Source organism: Elaeis guineensis, chromosome 2 (assembly GCF_000442705.2).
Source record: "Elaeis guineensis isolate ETL-2024a chromosome 2, EG11, whole genome shotgun sequence".
NCBI classification, from domain to species: domain Eukaryota; kingdom Viridiplantae; phylum Streptophyta; class Magnoliopsida; order Arecales; family Arecaceae; genus Elaeis; species Elaeis guineensis.
Window position 1 is genome coordinate 92,405,625 of NC_025994.2, and position 18,713 is coordinate 92,424,337.

Here is an 18,713-nt window from a genome sequence, read left to right on the forward strand (position 1 = left end):
TCTCTGTGCAAAAGAGGCACTTTCTTGCGTGTGAATAGAATTAATCTTACTCCTATTCACCTTATTCGCTTCCGATCGTTGCTACAAAATACATACAATTATAATCAATGAAGGACATAACAATATCAAAATAAGTTGAAATACTAAACATACGTGAAATACCTTACTCTCAAACTGCTTGCATAACCACCGTCAATCATTACTAGACTCAGCCCAATTCTATAAGACTGGGTCACAGGGTCAATCTCCTTCGCCTGCAGCTTATTGCAGTATTTATGAAGCCTACATCGCCGATCTCTGTATCTATTTGTAGCCATTTTGAGAATACGTGCCGTCACTTATTCGTCAATGCAATCCACGAAGTCAATATTATCCTACACATATGAACATTCATCATAACAAAAAATAAATATATAAAATTATTCATATAATAAAGAATTATCCATATAACAAAAAATAATATAGATCATATAATGATGTGCAAGACATTCGCAGTTAATTCTTATCTTGATGTGAGAGACTTGAGAATCGCGGTATCGAGGGGCTACATGCTTGAAACTTTCGACGGTCCACGAAAAATGATTCCACATATACAGACTGATTTCATTTGTGACTATACTAGTTTTTGTGCCAATCGGATGATCTCAAAATATTTGTACTTTTGACTTTTCATTGTGCGTATACACGTATTTCTCCAAAATGAGGCTCCTACTAAGACCATGCACTGCGTGTCGCTGCTGTGTTTCTGCATATGAAAATTCGTGAAATGAACATATATCATCTACCAATGGATGTATAAAACAAAAAAATGTACATAGTTAATAAATTGATAGAGATGTACCTATAGGGAGATGATGCTGCGGTGCCATGATCTCCAATTGGGCAGGCTCTAGCTGAGCACTAGTCTGCTCTGTGGACTTGGGCAGCTGAGTCTCATCTAAATCCTCTGACTCGTCATGCAAAATGCTAAAGTGAGGATGTGTATTATCAAATGGGGCCTGCTGTCTACCCCACGAACATCCACGTCCAGAACTAGCCATGATGCTGTAATGATTAAAATAATTTAAATCAACACGTAATAAAAAAAACTCAAATATTACATGATATAATAAAAAAATAAATTAAATTACTTATTCATATTAATTATTATTTTCAGAATCTAAACTCGTGTTCATATAGTCGTCCTCAGCAGGACTCATAGAAAGCATCGACCTTGAAGTGCTATCATCATCGTTGTTGATGAAGTCATTATCCACATGTGATTGTAATCCCAAATTATTATTGGATCGTGTTCGTACCCATGCTTTTACCGACGTAGCTATCACTTTCCAATACGTATTTAATATTTATTTAATATCTATAGTTCTATTTTTTTGTTTGAAATTTTGAATGACAAAAATATCTTTTTCTTTCTAAAAAAATTATGACATTATATGTCAATATTATAATATTGTATATTAAAATTATGACTTTGTGTACAGAATATCATAATTTTTTTACGGGATATCATAAAGAGATAAGAATATTTTCATCATTGAAAAATTATGAAAAATTTTTCAATGACAAAAATATCCTTATCTTTTATGATATTCTGTAAAAAAATTATAACATCATATCCAAAAAGTCATAATTTCAATGTAGGATGTCATAATATAAACATAAGATGTCATAATTTTTTTATAAAAAAAAAAATTTTAGCATTCAAAATTTTAATAAAAAAATATAAATATTTAATAAATATTAAATATATATTAAATAATAATAATTATATGATTTAATCGAACGAGACGCGCTCAACGTTGGATTTTTTACATTGCTGACGGTATACAGGCAATTTCCGTAGGTTGCAAAACAAGAAATCTGCGGGCTTGCACTGACACGTCCCTGTAACAGTAAAGAAAGACTTCTTCCCGACCAGCTTATGCCCTGTCTGAACTGACCCTTTTTATTACCGTGTGTCTGAATCAATAAGAAATCAGACCTGGGGCTTGCACGTAGAAATCTTTTACGGATCCCAGATCTGCAATCAACCAAAAAAAAAAAAAAAAAACATGACGTAATTCAAGATAGGATGGATGTTCTGAGAGCTAAAGATGATGTACATCAGTTGCCTAGCAGCCTAGCTGGAATATTTCATGGATATGCATTCGTGTGGATGTTAAATATAATCTAAGTTATGTCCTCTCAGTATATTTTATCGGTGGAAAACATATGAACTAAAGTTTAGTTTAACAATGAAGCGTCATGGTGGGAGATTGGTTCAAATTGTCATCCCTTGCTGGTTGATGCTTAGTTTAACAATGAAGCGTCGTGGTGGGAGATTGGTTCAAATTGTCATCCCTTGCCGGCTCATTGCGGTCTGTTTTTGCTGTGTGATTAGGCACAGATTCAAGAAATTATTTTGACTTCATTTAGATTTGGTTTCTTGTCCTCTTAACGATCTGATTTTATTGGATGCTTACAATTGTATTTACTAGCCGGTTCCAAAAAGAAAAAATGATCTTCCTCTATGACATCAATTGTTGGATCATGCCTTGCACATCCTAATCTATTCTTCCATATGTCTGTACAGCTCTTGAGGCGGCTATTGTATGATCTGATCGTTGACAGGGAAATTATTCCTTTGTGCGGGAGATACAACCCAAATCGCAGCGGATGGAGGCCACGTAATTGCTCAAAGAAATCTCGCCCTCACATCAATCACACTATTCCCAAATGATATGTACAGGATTTGAATCTTTGCCCGTCCTTCTGTGCTGCTGGCCATTACTTGCAATCACAGGTGATCTAAATATTCTCCCACGGGAACTGCTGCTTTCCATCGGACGTCGTCCACGGCTGTCGAAATGTTGTCGCTGGCCAGCCTTCTTCCAGCTGCGAAATGGCTCATCTCTACCCATACCGCAGCCAGTCACTCCTCAAATCATGCCCAAATCTCCGAATCGGCCAATCCGTCCACGCTGATGTCACAAAACGTGGCTACGACCCCAATCCCTTCGTGAGGGCCCAAGTCATCTCGATGTACTCGGGGTACGGTTCTCCGCGCGACGTCCGGAAATTGCTCGACGAAATGACCGAAACGAATGCTGTCATGTGGAACGTGGCTATCTCGCGCTTCTTCCGTGCAGGCGACTGCAGTGGAGCACGAGAGATCTTCGACGGGATGCCATCGCCCAATGGCGTCACATGGTCTGCCATGATTGCAGGGTATGCGCAGAACGGCCGTCCTCGTGATTCTTTTCTTACGTTTTGGAGAATGAGAAGAAGAGAGGACTTATGTTCTCTGGTGAATCCTAACATTATTGCTGCTGTCCTTTCGGCCTGTGCGCGGTTGAAAGATCTTGCTCTTGGCGAGCAGGTGCATGGATACGCAGCGAAGATCGGCACATATACAGAAACCGATGCATTTGTGGGAGCCGCTCTCGTCAACATGTATGGTAGATGCGGCAGCATGGGACCTGCTAGGCTGGCTTTTGACTCCATGGTCTCGAAGAGTGTGGTGGCTTGGTCTTCAGTCATTGCAAATTACGTGCGGTGTAATAATTTTTCGAGCGCCGTAGAGGTCTTCAAGGAGATGATTCGTAGCGGTGCCGTACCGAATAATGTGACCCTGACCACCATGATCTCCGCATGCTCAGATATCTCTTGTTTGTTCTATGGAAAGGAATTGCATGGAGCTGTGGTTCGAAGAACAGCAGAGAAGGCCGACATATTTGTATCAACTGCATTGATAGACATGTATGGTAAATGTGGTTCCATGTCCTATGCTTGTCGGGTTTTTCAATTCGATGGAAGTTTTTTGGGTTGTTGTCCGATCCCAATGTGGAATGCCATGATCTCAGGATATGTAGCAAACGATCAATTTGATGATGCTTTCTGTTTGGTCCGATCCATGGGTAGGTCATTGAGAAGTGGAGCATTGTTGAACTCTGTAACCATGGCAACTATCCTTCCTGTTTGTGGTAAATCTGCGTCACTGCTTTATGGCAAGGAACTTCATTGTTATGCTCTAAAGTATGGGTTGGATAAAGAGGTTGTTGTTGGCAATGGGCTTTTAGATATGTATTGCAAGTGTGGGAAGGTCAATTCTGCAAAAAATCAATTTGATATGATGATTGAAAAGAATGCGATCTCATGGACCACACTGATCGATGGCTATGGGATACAAGGTGATGGGTATGCTGCGATCGAAGTTTTTGAAAGCATGGTTAGAGAGGAAAAAGTGGAGCCAGACCATGTCACTTTTGTGGCTCTCATCTCTGCATGTAGTCATTCTGGTCTCGTTGAGGAAGGTCTTAGATACTTTGAACTGATGACTCGAGAGTATGGGATCATACCCACTGAAGAAAATTATGGATGTTTAGTTGATCTCCTGGCTCGAGCTGGACACATCGACGAGGCTATGAATGTCATCAGGAAACTGCCCATCGAGCCAAGTTCTAATGTTTGGGGAGCCTTGCTTGGAGCTTGCAGGATTCACGGGAATGTTGATGGAGCAGAGTTGGCAATGCATCATCTGCTTGAGCTTGAACCAGATCGAAGTGGCTTCCAGAAGTTGTTGTCAAAAATATATGCTCAGATGGGAAGATTGGATGGTGCTCAGAATGTGTGCAAGGAGATGATTGCATTGGGTGCGGCTAGGAGGCTTGGTTGTAGTTGGTTGGATAAACCCTTCCGTTTCATCACAAAGAAGACATGGCAAACAAATCCATCGCTCAACAGCGTGGATACAGAAATTTCATAGTCATCAGATTGTAGTGATCTTTCAGCATTGGGATGTTTTAGGGCGAACTGCGAAAGGTTCGATCTCATCATCTACAAATTTTTGATCTCAGATCAATGTGCTGCTGTTAGTCTCATTTTCTGCTGCGGCTATTATATTTCTTCAGATAACATGCAGCTGTTGAATCTCAGAACGTAGTTGCAAAGTGGAAAATACAAGTGTAAGAAACACTAGGACTGAGAACTACACATTGACTTCAAAAGTCCTGGGAGAAAATCTTAGTTACAACACAAGAGAGCTGAATCTAAAGCTTAACAACAAGTGTTGGATGATCGGCACGTTCCTTTCGATCTTAAAATTTGCCAGCAGAGGATGTGCTTATGAAGAAATCTCCAGTTGGCTGGCGATGGAGTTTTGCAATGTCGGGTCGGAGGAACGATAAATCCCTGAAAGGTGCTTCGGCTGAGGTTGCCCAGTGCAGACTGTTTACCCTTCGTGCTTTAATAACTGAAAGCTAAAGGCTCATTAAATGGGTCTATCATAACAAGCGAACAGAGTATATATCTTGTCTTTATTTTGTGTTTCATATGTTATCTCGGCCAAATAAAAGATACGGATTGCGACCGTGGCCTCAAATTAACTAAAGTTGCAGATAGAAAGCATTTACTGATCTGGAAACGTTAAGAAGTTGGAGTGCGAAAAATGAAAGCCAAGATGCCTATTTGTAGTTTTAAGTTATTTTTACATCTTCCTATGTACTTACGGTAGACATTAGAGGACAGGATAATGTATGGTTTCATATGTGATTTTGTATGTATAAACCAAGATTGCGTTGATAGTGATATTGGTGTGTATGCCTTATATTGTTTATACAAAGTCTGTTGTGATAATAAATGACCACATAGCCCATATGTTTTGTCCTTTTTTTTCTTTTAAACTAGCACACGAGCTGAGTTTTTAACGATTACATGCAGCAATCCATTGCATTTCTTATGAATAGACGCAGTTCTTCAACTGCCGACAAGTTCTTGTCAATTAGAAAATTTTAAAGCGAAGTGCCAATTTAATTTGGCCAACGCTCAAATTTTAACCCTACTAGTGCATATCCTCTCGAGTTAAGATTTTCAAATATCTAAATTTGATTCGGCAGAAGCTCCCAAATGATAAGGATTTGCTCCTTTTACTTGGATAAGCCTTTTCGGTAGACTTCTCTTTTCCAATGCCGTGCATCAGGGCTTCAAATCTAGTCATTCATATTTGTCCATATTTTGCCCCTCTCGTTTTCTCTTCATGTGGCTTGAGAACTCTTGATTCTCGGAACCTTTTTATATTTTTCTTGATAATTTGAAGAATAGGTAGAAGTGACGATATGTTCCTTTAGCTTCCAATCTCTACCATGCTCTCAAAGTCTCATATTGCTTCGTGATGGAGTTCTTCAGAGCGGCAGCTTTGTCATTGTTCTCGACCATGGCACATCCTGTGTTGCCATGCTCACATGAAGTAATTCAAGAAATTTATAGGGAAGAGGAGCACAACATGAAAGGCAACTACATGCAAAACATAGTTTGGTGTCTTGTCGAAGTTATTATTAGAAAGGTAGTGTTGCGGCCAATCGTCTCGCCGTCTGATTGCCGGGGAACGTGCGTCTGCAAAAAAGGGAAGTCCACACTGATCGGAGGCGACTCCGGCGGGGACCCTCCGACGGTCAAGTCAGAGAGGTGACTGGGCAACAGTGAAATGAAGACAGAGAGCTCAATCGAGGGAAAGAGAGAGAGAGGAGTGAGCCTATGGATTCAAAGTCGAGAAGTGGAGAGATGGATCCAGAGCCCTTGCACTGTTGCCTTCTCCGATTTATATAGTGGAGCACGGTATGGTGCCGTCATTAATGGCGCGGACAATTGAGGAATTGTCAACTCACTGTAGACTGTCAGAGTCGCCGTGAAAATGTCATGTTGTCGTGGGGCTGTCAAATCACTAGGGTTGACAATGCCCTCGGCGGGACAATGCCCCTAGGTGGCCGTGCCGCATGTTGCTGTCAGAACTGACAAGCTCTGGCGGCTGTACGGCGATCGGAGGAGTCGACCGACCCTAGATCGGTGGCCAGCTGAGTGGCGTCGGACCCCTCCGTTGGTCGGCTAGTCTTACGTGAGTCGGCCATCAGGCTTCCAGGTCCAATCGGTCGGGAAAAGTATGCCCGACCGACACATCCTCAGTCGGTTGTGGGCCGTTAATTGGCCGGTGATGGCGCCCGTCAGTCGGTCGCTCCGGCCGTCGGTCGGTCGGTCGGTTGGTAACGTCGGCCGTCGGTCGGTCGGTCGGTCCCTCCGACCGTCAGTCGGTCGGTCGGTCCCTCCGACGGTCAGTCGGTCGGTCGGTCCCTCCGACCGTCGGTTGGTCGGTGGGTATTCCCCAACAGTTGCCCCCCTCCACTCCTGAGTCGGACGGTGAGCTGGCCGATGCTTTTATTTGGGCAGCAACCCTGGGCGAACAGGAGTGGATTCGTCGTATGCCAAATTCCGACCGTACCGCGGGTTGATCCGATGTCAGGCGTCTCATGAATGCCGAGCGATTCGCTGGCGTCAGACGTCTAGTCGGTGTCAGATGTCACGTCGGTGTCAGGTGTCACGTCGGCGTCAAGTGTCAGACGTCGGCGTCAGGCGTCAGACGTCACGTCTTGTCGTTGCCAGACGTCACGTCGGCGTCAGGAGGTCGGGTGCCGGACGATTCGGTGTCAGACGACCGAATATCCGACGGCTTCTGGGGAACGTAGACCGTCGCTCAGCGCCGATTCTGGGAGCGCGGGGCGCTGCCAGGCGTCCCATCGGGAATGCGAATCGGCGCGGGCGCTTTAATGCGGGACCGCGGCCCCATTTGCCACGTGTCGGAGGTGGTTGGGCCGGCGCCCCTCGCATTTAATGAGGGCGGTGCGGCCGTCCCGGGATGGGCGTGCCGAATCATCCGACCGAAGGAAGGGCGCGGAAGCCGCCACGTGTCGCACATCCGTGAGGCTTCGGTCGGCGCGGACGGCCCTATATGTATAGGACCATCCGGACCCAGGATTTCATCACTGACGTTTTGCTGTAGAAACTCTGTCCGGGCGATTTCTCAGTCGTCGCGGGCAGAGCCTTTCCTCCTGCTTCCAAAAGGGTTCATTGCCGGTTCGTGGTCTTCCCTTCCTCTTCTTCTTCTTCCTCTTCGCTTCTTCCTCTTCTTGTTCGGTTCTGGTGTGATGGCCGAAAATCCGACTCAGGGAGCTCGGTCGGAAAATCCGACCGACGACTCCCGATCGACTCCAGAAGTTGAGGTTTCCTCGCTTTCGGGGCCGAACGTTGATCGGCTTCGGGAGCAGTATCGCATCCCGGAGCAGTTTCAACTCTCCGCCCCAGGGGCCGGCGGTCGGGTTAACAACCCTCCGCCCGGCCAACTGGCGTTGTATGTCGAAGACCTTCGCGCGGGTCTTCGGCTCCCGATTTCGGAGTTCGTCCGGAATTTGCTGAATTATTACGGACTTTGTCCGGTGCAATTGGCGCCGAACTCTGTCCGACTGATAATCAGCTTCGCGCTATTGTGTCAGCTTTTGCCGACCAACCCTCGTATCTTGCTCTTCCGGGCATTCTTTGTGCTCCGACCCCACCCTAAAGCCCGAGGGTGGTGGCTCTTCAACCCCCGGAAGGGTCTTTCTTTCATCACTGGTCTTCCATCGTCCATCCATAGGTGCAAGAACCAGTTTTTCTTTGTATCATCTCCATCTCCTTGGGGCTTCCCTTCCCACTGGGGCGTGCCCCGAACCGAAGCCAATGACAACAGTCGGGTGGAGGCGGACGACCGGGAAGACTTCCACCGACTTAAAGATATGTCGGTCCCGAAGCAGAGGGAGCTTGTTACCGAACAAGCTCTCTATGACGCCGGCCTGAGCTTGGTCCCCCGACTAGGTATCGCCCGATCCCCCGGTCTTCTTTTCATTCGATCCTTTGTCTGGCTCTTTGATTAACACTTCTGTCGGTATCGCAGGGACACCTCCAAGAATGCGGCCGACCGACGCCGAGATTCGGTAATTTGCAGCAACGAAGAGCCCAGCATCGGGGGCAGGACCTTCGCGTCCTCCGAAGAAGCCTACTCCAGCGGCGCCGACCGTCGAAGCATCGGCGACCGACCAATCGGAGCCAGTCATAGCGCTCGCGGCTCCGGCAGCGCACCCAAAGGAGAGGCCGGTGGAAGAAGCGGTCGAAGGAACATCGACGGCCTCACCGGTGGCGGTGGAGCCGGATGACGTTCGGAAAACCGAACATCATCCGGCGGCATCTGTGGCCGCAACGGGGGGTGCCGGTTCATCCTCGAGCATCCCCTCGCTGTCGGTTCCGTCGGTCGGGGCGGCCGATCGGGGGAAGGCCCCGATGGACCCCGCGGACGAAACAAGGTCGGGGAGTCGCATTGTGCCGCCCAGCGCACAGTTCTCCGAAGGGGCGTCGGCGTTGGCCGACCACAACCTGGCCAGAAGGTTGTGCCAGGGAATCCTCCTTCCTGCCGACGTGGAGGCGTTGAGGTCTCGGCAAGTGACCGAGATGCTGTCGTCGTTCTACCCGACCATGGTCGAGGTAAGCCTTGTTTCGCATCTTTTTTCCTTAGTGCTTTCGTCATTTTGTTTTTCTGACGAAACACTTGTGTCGGCAGCTGATCTACACCATGTCGGAGCTTGAAGTCGGGTACCGGAGGTTCGGGAACGTCCGGACGGCTTGGAAGGAAAGGTCGGCGGCGGCCGAAGCCGACAAAGCAATGCTGGTCGATCACTTGAAGCAGTCGGCCGATCGGGAGGCCAAGTTGGTGGACGAAGTCTCCCGCCTCGGGGCCGAGCTAAGGTCGGCCAAAAAGGAAGCCAAACGCAAGGGCCGGACGGTGCATCGTCTACGGCGCGAGCGGGATGGCGTTGCCGCCGAACTCCAAGGCGAGCGCGAGCAGCTTCGGGTCAGCCAGGAGAAGCTCGCCAAAGCCGAGGAGGACTTGTCGATCGCCCAGGCCGACGCCGACATAGCGAAGGCAGAAGCAGAGTCGGCAAAGGACTCGCTCGGCCGGGCGGAGGAGGAAGCAAGGTCGGCGAAGGAGTCGGCCAGTCGGGCGGTGGACGACTTCCGTGCCACCGACCAGTATCGGGAGGAGATGCTCGAGTCGGGCTTTGCGTCGTATCGGGTGGGGTACGAGGATGGTCGGGATGCGGTCCAGGCCTTGTACCCAAAGCTGGACCTCAGCAGCATCGTCCCGCCGGGGGCTGAGGAGCAAGCCACCGAGGAGATGGCCGACCAGCCATCCGGAGGCGTCGTCGTGGCGGAGGAAGCCGTCCCGAAGCAAGTGGCACCGACTGCCAGTCCCCCGCCGACCGACGGTCATGCTTCGGCCGCCGACCCAGCGCCGATGGTGGTCGATACACCAGTTATCCCCGATCTTCCGTCGGTCGAGGAAATCGACTCAGAGGGATGATCGGGCCTTGCCGACTTTAGTTGCTTTTATCTTTTCTTTTTTTGGAACACTTGTAATCTTCGTAAACTTCCTTTACTTTGAATGAGAACTTCCTTTACTTTTTCCTTCTGCTCGGTCTCCTTCTTGTGTATTGTTGGATGTCTTCGTAAGTCGCTAACTCATATAAGTCGCTAACTCACATTTGTCGGTTAGGATGTTCGGCAACTCGTGCCGCCACGAAGGTAGAGTAAGTCCCGACTTTGGATCGACCTTTGATAGTCAAGGTCGTCAGTCGGGCGCGTCTGTTGAGTCGGGAGCCGACCGACCGTGGTAAAGGCTCGGTAGTCAGGTCCCCTCTGACGCGTTCAGTCGAATGTTGTCCGGCACATTCAGTCGTGGGAGCACCGATAAGTCGGACCCCGATACCCTTGAGTCGGGTATCCGTGCTGCACCTCACGATATACGGTGGTAAGCCAAATATCTTCTGACCGGCCGTAGCCTGGTCGGTGAATCATGAATGCGACTGAGGTCGCATTGTGTGATAGACGGTGGCAAGCCGAATATCCTTCGACCGGCCGTAGCTCGGTCGGGAGTCGCGACGTCGGTCGCGCAGGCATTTCGCCTTTCTTTGGTCGGGGCCCGATCGACGTGTTAGCCGATGGTCTGGCCCGAAAGTTCGACCGTAGAAGGGGTGTCAACTCCCGTTAATATGGATGCATCGGCCCTCGTAAAAGTCCGATGTATCGTCGAAGGTCGAAAGAGTGTAACTCCCGTCCATATAGATGCGTCGGTCCTCGTAAGAGTCCGATGCATCGTCGAAGGTCGAAAAAGTGTAACTCCCGTCCATATGGATGCGTCGGTCCTCGTAAGAGTTTGATGCGTCGTCGAAGGTTGAAGGAGTGTAACTTCCGTCCATATGGATGCGTCGGTCCTCGTAAGAGTCCGATGCGTCGTCGAAGGTCGAAGGAGTGTAACTCCCGTCCATATGGATGCGTCGGTCCTCGTAAGAGTCTGATGCATCGTTGAAGGTCGAAGGAGTGTAACTCCCGTCCATATGGATGCGTCGGTCCTCGTAAGAGTCCGATGCGTCGTCGAAGGTCGAAGGAGTGTAACTCCCGTCCATATGGATGCGTCGGTCCTCGTAAGAGTCCGATGCATCGTCGAAGGTCGAAGGAGTGTAACTCCCGTCCATATGGATGCGTCGGTCCTCGTAAGAGTCCGATGCGTCGTCGAAGGTCGAAGGAGTGTAACTCCCGTCCATATGGATGCGTCGGTCCTCGTAAGAGTCCGATGCGTCATCGATCGTCGAAGGAGTGTGACTCCCGTCAATATGGACGTATCGGTCCTCGCAAGATCCCGATATGTCGTCGGCTATGGAGCCGTTGGTTTCGCACGAATACTAAGTCTGAGTTGGCACGTCGGGGCTCGACCTTAGCGAGCGTCGATCGTCAGTCGAAGAGATAAACTCCAAGATTTCAACCCGAATTTGTATTCCGACTGGACAAGTACAAAGTTTATTGGTGATACAACTTCAAGTTGTCGACGTTCCATGCTCGGGGAAAGGGTTTTCCTTCCAGAGTCTTCAGTCGGTAGAGGGCCGTCGGTCGGCCACAGGTTGAGTCGGTGGGTTTCTTCGAAATTTACCGAGATACCCCCGACGGATGAGATTTTCAATCTCATCCTTAAGCTGGATACATTGCTCGGTATTGTGGCCGTGGCCCCGGTGGAATCGGCAGTACTTCCGTCGGTCGAGGCCTTTTGCCTTCAAAGGCGGAGGCCGTCGCAGGTATTCCTCTCCCTCGATCTCCATTAGAATCTGCGCACGAGGAGCGGAGAGAGGAGTGTAGGAGTCATACCTGGGGCGTGTCGGCCTTGGAGTCTATTACCGGGGTGACTTTTGGTTTCGTCGGGTGGAGAGACCCGACTATCGATCGGGAGCCTGCTGGGTTCGGCGGGTTCCCGACCCTTCCTCTGCTTCTCCTTCGGGCCTCTGGGCTCGGCCAAGCGTCGGTCGGAAGCTCCTTCATCCGCGCGCATGTACTTGTATGCGCGCTCCAGTAGCTCGGCGTACGTCCGGGGGAGGGTCTTGTCCAGAGAGTAGGTGAATCGGGATGCCCTCAGCCCCCGCTTCATGGCTGAGATAGCCATGTCTTCGTTGAGGTCCCGGACCTCAAGCGTGGCCGTGTTGAATCGCGCCACGAAGTGTCGGAGCGTCTCATTCTCCCCCTGTTTGAGGGAGAAAAGGCTGTCCGACGTTCGCGGTGGCTTCCGACGGGTGCTGAAGTGGGCCACGAACGAGTGCTCGAGCTGCCCGAAGGAGTGGATACTTCCCGATCGAAGACCGGAGTACCAGGCCCTGGCAGCCTTGCGGAGCATGGCGGGGAAGCCGATGCAAAAAAAAAGCATCGGTTGCCCCTTGGATCGTCATGAGAGCTTTGTAGCTCTCAAGGTGGTCGATCGGGTCGGTGGAGCCGTCGTATGGCTCCACGTGCGGTATCTTGAACCGACAGAAAATCGGTTCGTCGAGAACTAGTCGGGAGAGAGGTTGGGCGGTCTGGAAGTCGACGTCGTTCGAAGACTTCTGGCCGTCCACCTGCAACTGCGCGATCCGGCGGTCGATTTCCTTGAACCGACGCTCGTAGTCGCCCGCCCGTCGGTGCTGGGAGACCCCAGGAGTGGAGTCTCCGGAAGATTTCGAGAGGGAGGCGGACGGCATTCGCGGTCGCTTCTCCTTCCTCGCCCGTTCCAGCAGGGAAGGAGAGGGCTACTGGGACCGTCGGTCATCGCGCCATGGCCGTCCCTCCTCTCCATGGGAGCGCTGTTGAGGGCGCTCGCGCGGAGGCGACGGGGATCGGTGCTGTCGGCGGCGGCTGCTCCTGGAGGGCATCGGACGGGCCGTCGGTTGTTGCTGGAGGCTTTTGACCGCGTCCGTCAGTACGGTCATCTGCCATACGATTGCCGCGATCTGCGCCTCCGTGGTCACCGTGGGGCGTGGAGAGCTGGGCTCCGTCGCCGAGGGTGGCGGGGAGGCCTCTTTCCGGCGGGAAGAGCGCCTCGCCGACCCGGTGATCCTCGATCGTTGGGCTCTTGTCTTCGTCATCGTTTCCTCCTTCCTGGCGCGCCAAACTGTTGCGGCCAATCACCTCGCCGTCTGATCGCCGGGGAACGTGCGCCTACAAAAAAGGGAAGTCCACACTGACCGGAGGCGGCTCCGACGGGGACCCTCCGATGGTCAAGTCAGAGAGGTGACTGGGCAACAGTGAAATGAAGACAGAGAGCTCAATCGAGGGAAAGAGAGAGAGAGGAGCGAGCCTATGGATTCAAAGTCGAGAAGTGGAGAGATGGATCCAGAGCCCTTGCACTGTTGCCTTCCCCGATTTATATAGTGGAGCATGGTATGGCGCCGTCATTAATGGCGCGGACAATTGAGGAATTGTCAACTCACTGTAGACTGTCAGAGTCGCCGTGAAAATGTCATGTCGCCGTGGGGCTGTCAAATCACTAGGGTTGACAATGCCCTCGGCGGGACAATGCCCCTAGGTGGCCGTGCCGCATGTTGCTGTCAGAACTGACAAGCTCTGATGGCTGTACGGCGATCGGAGGAGTCGATCGATCCTAGGTCGGTGGCCAGCTGAGTGGCGTCGGACCCCTCCGTTGGTCGGCGAGTCTTACGTGAGTCGGCCATCGGGCTTCCAGGTCCAGTCGGTCGGAAAAAGTATGCCCGACCGACACATCCTCAGTCGGTTGTGGACCGTTAATTGATCGGTGATGGCGCCCGTCAGTCGGTCGCTCCGGCCGTCGGTCGGTCGGTCGGTCGATAACTCCGGCCGTCGGTCGGTCCCTCCGGCCGTCAGTCGGTCGGTCGGTCCCTCCGACCGTCGGTCGGTCGATCGGTGGGTATTCCCCAATAGATAGCACCAAATGATACATCTATCAACCAGTCAACATTATGGCGTATTTGCAGCAGCACGAATAATTAAATGTCACTGACAACAGTAACAGTGAAGACCGTTCGTGAACTGAACTTGCATTTCCCTCCGGGATATCTCCTCTCATTGAAGCAATCCTTGCAACATTTTTTTCTTTTTAAAGTATATTTGTGCACAAAACGCCATTTTCGAATATAACAGGCTGTTAAGCATTTACCACAGCCAAATCCTCCGCCAGAACAAAAACAAATGAGGGTTTTGCTACGGTAGTTTTTTATATTGTTTAATAAAAGGATTGGAGATACCTTAGCTCTTCAATAAGTAAGGGTATTCATCATTAAAAAATAAAATAAGAATATTTAGGAGACTTTGCTCTTAATATGTTAGCAACCATTTAAAGGTAGATCAGTAATTTTTATTTTTTTCTTAATTATTTCCTCTGAAAAAAATATTTTAGTAATCCATGTTCTGACTTGATTGGATCATATAAGGTTCCAGTTGTATCTTTCACATGAAAGAATGATCGATCTTCTTTCACAACATCAACTGTTCAATTACGTCTTGCACAGCACTCAAAGCAGCACACATCACTCAAAGCAGATACACGACTCTCAAAGTATCTTAACATCTTCCCTCCCTCCACCTGTATAGCTCTCAAAGCGACTATTGCACTATACAATGTTTCATATTGTGAAAAAAGATCGATCGTTCTTTCATGCGGATGATGCAATTTGAGCTCGATCATCTAAAGCTAGACAAGTCAAATCTCAACTCAACTTCTCTTTTGTTATTAATATTTTCAAATATATATATATATATTCATACTTTAATTTTCATCCACCTCCTTTCCAACTGAAGTTGTATTTGGCTATTTCTCTTGATGTGCAAGGCAGGTGGTTGGAGTGGAACATTCTAATGAGGCTAGTAGTATCCTTGATGGGCTCATAGTAGAGGTCGAGCTAAATGAGGGAACAGTCACAGTAAGGGCCAGAGGGGTGGCTGATGGCGTTGTGGAGATTGTCGGGGTACATGTTGAGGATGGCGAGGAGGCAATGACGAACGAAGAGGTTGAGGTTGATCTCGTATATGATGTGGAGTCGTGGTGTAGGGGATCCTAATTTTGGAGGGCAATGCCCTCCATGATCCTATTCATAGGGAGGATGGCATAATTGGCGCATTCGTGCTCCATGGCAGTGATAGCATCAGCGAATGCGTGTTTGGCACCCTAAAAGGCCATATGGAGAGTGTCGGAGCCATTGATCTGCGGTTACCTTCTGATGCCAGCGACGACCACCCCCTTTTCCCTAGCATCAGGGTTAAGAGAGGAGCGGCAAATTCTAAAAAGCCTCCAACTTTGAATTATGTATCTAACGTGTCATCCATTTTGAACCAAAATCGCATACGTAATTCAAATTATCTACTGCATTAGCCATATGATTTTGCCAGCGCATGGACTAGTGCCATCAATCTCACAAAAAAAAAAAGCTAGCAATAAAAAGAAAAAAAAAAGTTTGAAAGTACTATAGCAAAACCCAACAAATAAGTCAATAATCTCGTTAATGTGAGCAATAAAATTAAGATTTTAGTGAAAATAATAAATCATCAGAGGTTGCATGCTGCTACCCACCAATACTTAGGAATATTTAGTGAAGGATGTCCGGTCTAGGTTGGCAAAATCTAGCATTTTGGTAACTCTATTTTTTCGGCTATTATTTTGTTCTGACAATTATTATAATATGTTGTTCACATCCAGGTAAAATGTGGATGGCCTTTTTATGTCACCATGAGGGCACATTAAAAAGACACGGCTATGAACTCCTTGTAACATATTAAATTATGTAGCTAGGAAGATTTCCACGGACATTATTTGATTCCTTGTGTACTTGTAGCCAGTGATTTATTTTTTTTTTTTTAGGTAAGATGGGTCCATCTAGTTGGCAACCAACTCACCTTCAACTCCAATTCCACGTAGTAGTATGTAACAAACATAATGCTCAAAAAAAAAAAAAAAAAAGGAAAAAAAGAAAAGATTGTCTACAGACCTTTTTTTTTTGGGTAGAAATACAAACCTTAGGGAAACTTGTGCCATACCCGGAGCCCACCGATTAGCAGCTACAGCAGCAGTAACAAACGCTTGTTTCTTAGCAGCCGCGGTGTCCACCAATGATGCCTCGTTTAGGAGCCCCATGATTGGTGGGCTCTTTATAGATGGAGCACGTCACATTATTTATTTAATTATTTATTTTAATGAACCATTTTTTTTTTTTTTGTAATGTTGGTTATTTTAATTTGGAAATAATACGGTAACAGACGAGAAAATATTTGTTGCAACAATAATATCAGGTCAAATTTGTAACAATCCAATCAAAAAATTGAAAATTGATAGGGTGGTATAGAGTACCATCATCAGAATCGATAAAATATACGACAATCGATGAAATATAAATATTCTTAATGAATTGTGATAAATTTAACGTGATATTACCGTTGCGACGCAGTTTGTTTCGTAACAGGTGCTTATTTGTCGGGCTTACTTTTCGGACAATTGAACATATATAGCAAATAAAAATTAAAAAAAAAAATTTTTTTTTTAAATACATAAAGATTTTTTTTATTTAAGAAATATGTTTAGAAGAGAGAAATTCTCTCTACTGGAGCTGATTTAAATTCTCTACGGTAAATTACGTCTGGAGGGGTGACCGCAACTCTTCAAGTCCCTGAGACTGCTCTTGATTTTGAAATATCTGTAAATCTGATATGGATGTAAGGTTTGTTTACAAAGAAATATGTAGTCCAAAATTTTTAGATTTAACAAATAATCCCACATTGGATACTAAAAAAAAGATTTTGAGATTTTAAAAATAATCCCACATCGGATATTAAAAAATACAAACCTATTTAAATATAAAATATTAACATCATGGAAAGTATTGCTCAAAGGTCCAATACTTTGATAGCAAACCACCAAATCAAGAAGAAATCGAGCGTGTTTTTGTTTTTTGTTTTTTGTTTTGTGTTTTTTTTGTAGTGAAGAGGTGATATCAAACTAACGTATTATTAGCAAGGCAGCTCCAAACAATACATTTATTACCCACTCAAATCAATAGGATATTTGGAGCATACAACCTGAAAAACATCAGCGGCAGCAGATACAATACGGCGTAATAAGGTAAGCAAAGACGCATTCTCCGCTGGGGTATCCTATTGCCTGGCAACTTTTGCTGCAGATTTCATCCGTGCAATAGGTCTCCTTGTAATTTTTATATACATCGCACTGAGCATTTATCTTGGACGATTCCTCTGACAGCATGAAAAGAAAAAGCAATCAATTATGGATGTTGTTAACACCAACTGCAATCATAAAAATTATGGAAAAGATGATAAAAAAATCCTCTAATACTCAGAATACTTGGTTCCTTGTCTACGATGATAGTTCCTTTTTTTTTTTTTTCTGGGTGTCGGGAGAAATTGTCTACAATGATAGTTGGTCAAAATTTGCTGTAAGCAATATCAATCTCACCAACTTTATAATGTGACAAACTACAAAATGAAAAGGTATGATTCCTCTTCAAGCCCTCTAATGCTGTATACATGCATATATGAAAAATTTGCAAACATTATACCAGAGGCCAATATCAGCAGCAAAAGTGCCAAAGAAAAAATCACTTTTTCTTTGCGTCCATGGTGGTTGAAGTGTACTGCAATCACTTGCAAGGGCATTGAAAAGATTATATTGGAAATGAGATTTGAATTACTTATCTCATTCATGGCACTAATGTGCTGTATATATAAATTGAGCCCCTTAATTTTAGGGATCAAATATAGTAGAATATAACAATAAAATCTCTTGATTAGAGAAAGATACTAGAGAATAAAATTTCATGATTATAAAAAATATACTAAAGGACCTAATATAGTAAAATCCCATTATTTGGCATGCGAATATGACAATAAAATCTCATGATCTTTGGAGATTGATATGGGTCAATATACCAAAATTCCGTATGCAATGTATGATAGTTGTAATATCTAAGATTCTATAATGGCTAATATACCAGGATTCCGTATACAATATGCGGCAGCTTAATATCCAAGACCCCATGATGGGAGAGATTTTGATAATTTTAATAGGCAGTATAATGGATACGTATAGGTGTCAACTTTGCTAATATTAGGCAACCAATTGTTAACTTTTTATAACATCCTTTTCGAGAATAACTTGTCTTCTAAATATTATTAGCGACGATGCAAAAAGTATTAAAGATCGCAAATGCTGTCGCTAACAATAATTAGCGAAAGAACATCCATCGCAGAAAAAAAATTTCTCTGAATATGATATAATTTTAAAATTTAAAGTCCATCTTCACCGTTCATTATCTAAATAATTATCGTTAGAATATCATCACAATAGATCGCCTCGATCTGGTGGTCCTAAATATGTCGATCATTAAAATTTGATTTCGATGGTCACGAACGACCGCATGATGATCTGATAGATAAAGACCACTGATGGGTCCAAAAATTTATGATGATGATATCGATGATATTTGTAGCATACTATCAAAATTTCACTTCAATCGGATATCATTATCATGGTCAATTTAGCACGA

General features: G+C 46.5%; 1 protein-coding gene across 1 annotated transcript; it reads left to right on the forward strand.

Annotated features, from left to right (window-relative positions):
- The first annotated feature begins 2,332 nt into the window (after positions 1-2,332).
- On the forward strand, positions 2,333-5,628 carry LOC105053037 (pentatricopeptide repeat-containing protein At2g13600-like). The gene is given in 2 exon segments (XM_073252199.1): positions 2,333-4,680; positions 4,682-5,628. Coding segments are annotated over 2 exon segments (1,947 nt in total). The 5' UTR covers positions 2,333-2,881; the 3' UTR covers positions 4,830-5,628.
- The last annotated feature ends 13,085 nt before the right edge of the window (positions 5,629-18,713 follow it).